General features: G+C 35.4%; 1 protein-coding gene across 1 annotated transcript; it reads left to right on the top strand.

The window, feature by feature from the left end:
* Nucleotides 1-92: 92 nt before the first annotated feature.
* LOC115440504 (nischarin) lies at nucleotides 93-6,748 on the top strand. Its single transcript, XM_030164843.2, has 4 exons — nucleotides 93-687; nucleotides 1,478-1,724; nucleotides 3,382-3,500; nucleotides 5,627-6,748. The coding sequence occupies exons 1-4, from the start codon at nucleotides 247-249 to the stop codon at nucleotides 6,215-6,217; spliced, it is 1,398 nt and encodes a 465-aa protein (XP_030020703.1). The 5' UTR covers nucleotides 93-246; the 3' UTR covers nucleotides 6,218-6,748.
* Nucleotides 6,749-7,985: the final 1,237 nt, after the last annotated feature.

Below are 7,985 nucleotides of genomic sequence, written 5' to 3'. Positions count from 1 at the left end.
TATCGATAATATGATTAGATACCATAGATATTTCATAGAGTACGTTATCGATGTCTATAATTTGTCAAAATATGACAAATTCAAAACATTGTCAAATCACAAATGTCATGTTAGATGTCGTCATTCGATTCGCGGAAATGATTTGTGTTCGCGAGATGTAGAGGGGAAGAAAGTTATAAAATTAACAAAATTAAATAAACAAGCTGGTGTTATCAGAACGTCGCATCAAGAACGCCAATCGTTACAATGTCATCGTTCATAAAACACAGGGATGATAGTGTAGTGAGTGTGGACGACACATCTACGAAGGATAATGTAACGTACTACAAAATAACAGTTAAAGTGGGGCCTATCCATTGGTACGTGTTACATCGGTACAGTGATTTTGTGGAGCTGCACGATAAGCTAGTCAGTGACCATGGCGTGGCGAAAGAGCTTCTGCCGCCGAAGAAAGTTATTCGTAACAAAACACCAAAATTCGTGGAACAAAGGCGCGAGGCACTGAATGAATATTTGAAGAACGTGTTTAACTACTTGAAGCTGACGATGCCGCCCGAGTTCGCTCACTTCCTCGACTTCCACGTCTATGATATATTTTTTTTACTGCGCGACATGGCCAAGACACTGTACTTGGAAGGCGATAAATTGTTGCAGAACGAGAAGTCCCACAATTTCACACCACTCGAGGTATGTATTATATAAGCGTATTTTACACAGTATCTACTATATTTTGCTTAGGGCTGCCTGTGTTCAAGTAATTTTCCTCTGTTCTCTTTCCTAGAATAAAATGTACTCTATATTAAATTCAAATCATGGTCCTTTTGTCGCAAATGTCATCAATATCTGTTGAGCAGTTTATGCATTTACTCTCAACAAACATCCAAATATCTACAGAATTTACATTTATATTACCCTGCTTAAATTATTTTGTAATGCGCAACAGTTCTACTAAAAAAAATTGTATTATTAAAAATACATTTGTAGAAGTCAAGGATTTGAACTAATATGGATAATATAAAATTTATATTCAAAATAAATAATCAAAACATAAATTTATGTACAGTTTAAAGTCAATACACAACTTCTTAATCTTATGTTAATTTACTATTGATTAAATATGTATGAATAATAATGCTCACTTGTTCCTTTGCTTTGTGAATATATGGTATATTCAGCAATATGTGGATATTATGATGTATCCAAAAGGTTATTGACTAATGTAAATTAAATTTAAAAGTTACTATTACACATTGATAGTACATTTGATATGTAGATAAAAAAAATATTATACATATCACATACCATTACAAAGATACAATAAGAAATGAACCATAGTAAGGTAATCAAATATTTTGTCAAACTTTGATAATTTCACAGATAATTAAAACAACATGCGAAAATACAATAAATGTATATTTTTTAACACACAAAGAATGTAATTAATCATGAGAAACTAAATTAACAATGACAATTTCAGTTGCATGCGATAAGTGAACGGTTTAAAGTGGAGTGTCCACCATTAGAGAAACAAGATCAGATGTACGACTTCAGCCACATACTGGACTATTGTTCACAACTACGATCAATGAATCTGGAAGGAAGTTACCGGAACCTCGGTACCAGCAATTTGATACCAAATGAGCTGACGTTTGACTTTGTGCCGTTCAAGTCATTGGTGGACTTGAAGATACTTGGAGTCCCCATGAAGTGTATACAGGGTGTTGGTATGTATATGTTTGGTATAATTATTTAGATTAGTGGTTGTCCAGTGGTCGGAATTTGGCTATTAAACATAATATATTTGTAACAGATATTATAGATAAATATTATTTTTCTGCCCTGCTCTATATAAAATTTTATTATGCCAAATTTCACATTACTCTGTGCATGAAATTTGCTTAAAAAGGGGTGCAAACTTCCCATATTGAAATTATATATAGATAATTCATTTATATGATAATTCCTGGGTTCGAATCCCGGGTCGGGCAAAGTGATATTTGGGTTTTTTCTGCTCAGTATCAGCCCGGAGTCTGGAATTTGTGCCCGATATGACGATAGGCTCGCCCCCTATCACATCATGGGACGGAACATACTTGGCGAAAAGTGGGTGCCCTAGTTGCGCCTCTGCATACCCCTTCGGGGATAAAATGCGTGATGTTATGTTTATGTTTAATTCATTTATAACTATAGTTTTTATGGGCTGCTATTTTTTTCTATACTTCACTCAGATTTATCCTTGTTTTGTAGTTAAATGAGAGATTATAATAACCTTTTTTAAATTTAATAAAGTAATCCAATACAAAACTAAAATGTGTGCTTCCTCATAAAGACAGGCAGATAAATCCTACATGGTCACATATTTTCATCCCATATTGATAATGGGAATTTTCTTTCAAATCAGTCCTCAGGTTTTCATATCGAAAATCCCACATATACTTAGTTCCTCAACAAGTGGATCAATCTCATTAAAAAAAACAGTTTCCACAACTCAAATACACCGACAATAGAACAACGAAGCTTATACTGACAGGTAAATTAGATTAGGTAAACAGTTTATCTGTGAAGGTCGATGCATAAAACAACATGTATTCTTTATCGATAATCTCTATTAAACGTGTTTTTGTACGCGTATTAGTTTTTCTAAGCTACTGAACGGATTGCGATTCAATTATGGCAATTGATAGTTTCTTGACTAACGCTTATAGCTAATATAAACACGCGTAATTTCAAAACTTTAGGAGCTTTGGATGTGGTTACTTTATATTGGCAAGGAAGTGCTTGTTTTACTGTTTACCGACTGATTTTAAATCGTCAACTAAATAATTAACAATGGAGCGTATTCATGTACATTTGTCGCCATCATTTGGGTAAGAACTTGTTAAGATTAATAAAAAATATCTAGTTTCGCCCCAGTAGTTTTCTTGTTTTCTTGTAGCTCGATCGCCTAATCTGCATACTTTATGGTCCTTCGAGTTGGAACATAAGTTTTTCTTTACGCATTATAGATACCGCGGACTTCGTTATTTTTCTAGTAGAGTGACAGTTCATAAATCGTCCATCTGTTAATACGAAGACATTCAACATTAACTTGTTGCCTGGATTATCAAAACCTAAAGAGGTGGCTGCATTAGTCACAATGACGGAATTAACACTATATGGTCATTTGCGTTTACGTTGTTTCTCTAGAGGGGGCAGCTGGGCAAAAAAAGGCTCGTCGAATTCAACGAAAGGCCCGAGGCCCCAGTAACCACAAGACTTCTGGGGTAGGCAAGAAGGTTTCCCCACCCTTGGCCCTCTCTAACTATGCCCGTAAATGTACTATCCAGTCAAGTATATTCTCAAGAAAAATACAGAGTATATAATAGTCTTATGTGTTTTTAGGTGGACTCCGCGACACTCTAGTCAGCCTATCAGTGTTGACAGCTAGTGTCGTGTCTCTCAACGAGTTCTTACTAGTGGATATCCTGCATAAAGACCCCTCCAGTATAGCGGACACTGTGGTAAGCTAATACACATCTTACTGTTTGACTGTAAGGTCCATTATTAATCGACGGAAGTTATAGGTACAAATATTTCATGAGATCAGAGCTTAGAAATAATTCGATAACGTATGAGGAAAATTGATATAGTTAGCAAGTGAAAATTTAAAATTGATATTTTATATTCGTTTAGTAGAATATATAGCATTAATATAAAACTGTTATACGATATCCAATGCCGAATGACTAATCCGAGCAAGTTTTCGAATATGTATTATAATATTTTTTCTGTGCTGTTGAATATTATCGAATACTAGCTTTGGCCTGTGGCTTCGCCTGTGTGATTTTGTTTTTCCGGGATAAATATTTTCTCGAGAGTAAACATAGCCTATACCACCCAGGAATAATGTAGCTTCCTATTAGCGACAAGAAATATCAATTTCGGTTAATTCGAATCTGAGATTAGCGCATTCAAAGTCTTCAGCTGTATATATTAGTATAGATTTAAAATTCGAACAGTGTCGATTGGGATCGATTAAGGTTAGAAGGTCCTATTCCGTCTATAAAGCCGAAACTGTTGCAATTACGGACTATTCGAAGGACAGCTTGTATATCGTATGGATAAGGGAGTCAAAACATCCCCTATTTACCTATACGGCCATCAAAACTGTTTGTCGATAAGACGCCCGTGATTGCAAAAAGACGGATATACCCTAGTAGACGAAATAGAGCCTTGACCTTAACACTTTATGCCCTGGATTTTTAATTTATTTTATCTGAGGATTGCTAACAAAGTTTACAACACAAACATAATAATAACAATCAGAAAATAAAACTGATTGCAACTCAGACTAGGTAACACCAACATGCGTAGTTTTTGTCACACTTCCTTCACAACTAAACCCTACAGATTTGTTTATAATGAGTCAGTATAAACTATCAACCGACACAACTAGTCGCTATCTCGTCCATGCGACCTCAAATTCGCACGTGTCACTCGGTCAGTGAGTCATTGGATTGGATAACGCATGCTGTTTACATATAATATAGTTAGTAATAATGTTATGATCGCGATTTGGTTGTAAGAGAACCTAAATATTGGTGTTAGAGTGTGTGAGAGAGATGTGAGAGTCCGCCTGGGTAGGTAGCCAAGCAGCATTGTCTAGTCACTGTTGTGTTCCGGTTTAAGGGATATTAAAGCCAGTGTAACTACTGGTCATAATGAGACTTAATATCGAATGTCTCAGGATGGCGAGCGCAGTGGAATACCAAACAATACTTTGTAATTCAAGGTGTTGGATGGTGTTTCTGTTTATGGGCGGTCGTATCGCTTACCATCAGGCGAACGGCAAGCTTGTCTCATCATTCAAAGCAATAAAATTTTTTTTATGTCGACCGCCCTATTTCGTCTACGGGGGTATATCCGTCTATTCTCAATTACGGGCGTTCTAATCAAAGGAGAGCTTTGATAGCCGTATAGATAAATAAGAGCTTTTTGACTCCCTTTCCCATACGATATCCAAGTTGTCGTATGAATAGAACACCCGTAATTGCAAAAAGACGGATTTGTCCCCCAGACGGAAAAGGGCCCACTGACCTTACATAAAATTAAATTAAATTCTACCTGATTTCGAAGTTTCCAGTTTTCCTTACCCATAAGTACAAGTCATATTCATAAGGTCATTCCGGTAACGTACTTTCCAAAAAACCTAAACACACGTTTGTAAGGTTTTTATCTTCTGTTTGTTTGTGTCATATCAAGCTGCTTAACCGATTTCGACGAAATTTTCACTGGCGAGTATTAGATTTTAAAAGAGTAGTATTTTATCTATAAATGGGATTTTTTGCGGATGGTGTTGCAAGACACTATGTATATAGGTATTGTAAAATGTTTTTACCCTGTGACTGACTGATGCAGTGTTTGATTGCGACTATTATTTATATAAACGGGTTTTATGATATCATCAACGAACGACTTTGTTGGTTTTGCTTTATTTGCATAGTTCCTGTTGCAATTATTATAACATATTGATATTTTCAAGTAGCGTTTAAAATTCATCAAATTCAATATACCACATATAGGTATAAAAGGCGTAGTCTATGTATTTCAAGAGGAAATTTAAAAAAGAATTATTTTCTTTCAACAGAAATGGAAGAAACTATCGGTAATCAACTACGCGAACAATTTCATAGAAAACGTGGACTGGGCTATAAAGTTAGTGCCGAACTTACAACACCTCAGCCTACCCTCGAACAGGCTCAGCGAGTTGTGCGACATCTCGTGCCTCCACGAGCTCCGGGTTCTAAACCTGTCGATGAACAGGTTCCAAACGTGCGACAATTGGCATACCAAAATCGGTAACATTGTCAAAATCGATCTATCTCAAAACAAAGTGACGTCACTCAGTGGGTTCTCTAGGCTATATTCTTTGGAAAGCCTAGATTTGAGTTGTAATAAAATCTGTGATGTTGAAGAGGTACAGCATATATGTAAGTTGCCGTGTCTTGAATATCTATGGTTGACTGCAAATCCTGTAGCGTCGACCATAGATTATAGAGTGAAGGTCATAGAGCAGTTCAATGCGAGGATGTCAGAGATATGTCTGGACAACGAGAAGGCGTCAGAGAAAGAGTTGGATACAGCGAGAGTGTTGCAAGCTCTCAGGACTGTGAAGGAAGGTAAAACTCCAACTTTTTTAGAGAATAATCATACGAGCCACAGCTTTAATAGGAGTTGACATTGAAGTTATTTTTTGTAAGATATCTGCGTGCGTTTCAATGATTGTGATAAAATTACGACTTTATTAAAATTCAAATAGAGTTGAATATGCCTTAAATAGATGTTTACGATCGTCGCCGTGATGTCCCTTAATGATTGTTTGCAATATTCAACTGTATTAAAGTTGTATTAATGTCGATTTTTAATTGAAGTGGATGCGTACGTATTTTTCCGACTTTATTACTAGTGCCGATGGCCAGAATAAAGACATAATCGTTATATAATTGAAACTATTTACAACCTTATGTTAACAAAAATAAGGTCGAATTTCTATTGAATTTATTCTCTTGTCTCGATTCTCCCCATCGCTGATACAGATATGCAGTAATGTGATGCAATTAAATAAATATAATTTACAGTCGCTGGGAAAAGACTATAAATATATTTAACTTTGTAAAAAAGTTATATTATACTAGGTATATTTTATCTAAATTTTCTGTAATGCACTTATTTATTATACAACCAAAAGACCAATTCGAAAATATTTGAACGATCCGAGTTTCATTCAAGTAAATTAAAATGACAATTATTACTGTATTTATGACTATTATAAGTTTTGTAAAAACAATAATAAAAACGATAAATCAATTTACATCTTATAATATTGCGACAGCTGCGTTTACTGAGTGCCTCTGTATTTTTATGGACAAGAATCCAAAATATATAGAAAAATAATTACATAACTAAAAATGTGTACCGACTTCCTCTGTATTTTTATGGATAGGAATTCAAAATATTTCGATAAAGAATTTTCGATTTTTGCTAAACGAAACATGTATTTAATAGACAAATGTTATTTTGCATTAGCTATAATAATAATTATGTCCAGTTTCAAAAGACGATCTTATCGCTATCGAGGTTCTTCGAGACAACCTTTACGCGTGATTAATGTCATAATCAAAGCCAATAGACAGATAGCTTTTTTTAATGCCTCATTTACACTATCGGCGAACAACTTGGCGAATTATTCGAACACGAATGTCTGAATTATAAGTAACGAATACACACGAATGAGCTGCTTGGACACTATAGTTTGTGACAATTCAACAGAAAAAGAACGAGGCGGGAACTAAAAAAGGCCCCTAATTTTAATTAATTTATTAAATATTTCCGAAAACCAAATGCACTTAATACATTGGTAATATGTTTAATGATAGTCAAGATAATATCCTCTTACCTTGATGGTAGATAAGGTCCAGATTACGGTGCATCTACCATTTATCGCCTGTACTGGAGGTAGGTCTCTCATATGTGAGAGTTCGCCTGGGTAGGTACCACAGCAAGGTCTATTTCTGCCGCCAGGCAGCAGTATGTAATCACTGTTGTGTTCCGGTTTGAAGGACATTATAGCCAGTGTAACTACTGGACACAATAAGACTTACATCTCTTGTCCCAAGATGTCGAGCGCAGTGGAACACCAAACAATACTTTGTAATAGGGGACCGGCCTATGCTTGATTTTGTACATTATTCTATATGTAATGGTTAATAATACGAAAAAGAAGCCCTCCTACGAAAACTGCATAACAATTGGTTAAAAAATGAGCGAGTAATTCATATTTAAAATATTGTAATGTGCAGAAGTGGGCGCGATGTGGGGATATCGCTTCATCTCTTTCTTTCACACGCGTCGTAATTCCCGATGACGTCACATGTGGATATTTCGTCTCTTTTCTGTTTCTTGTTAATTACCCCTTCCACCGAAATTCAAAGACTTATAACTTGTTG

The sequence above is a fragment of the Manduca sexta genome, chromosome 6 (assembly GCF_014839805.1).
Source record: "Manduca sexta isolate Smith_Timp_Sample1 chromosome 6, JHU_Msex_v1.0, whole genome shotgun sequence".
Taxonomy (NCBI): domain Eukaryota; kingdom Metazoa; phylum Arthropoda; class Insecta; order Lepidoptera; family Sphingidae; genus Manduca; species Manduca sexta.
Note: the sequence above shows the minus strand (reverse complement) of the source record. Positions and strands in the feature narration are given on the sequence as shown.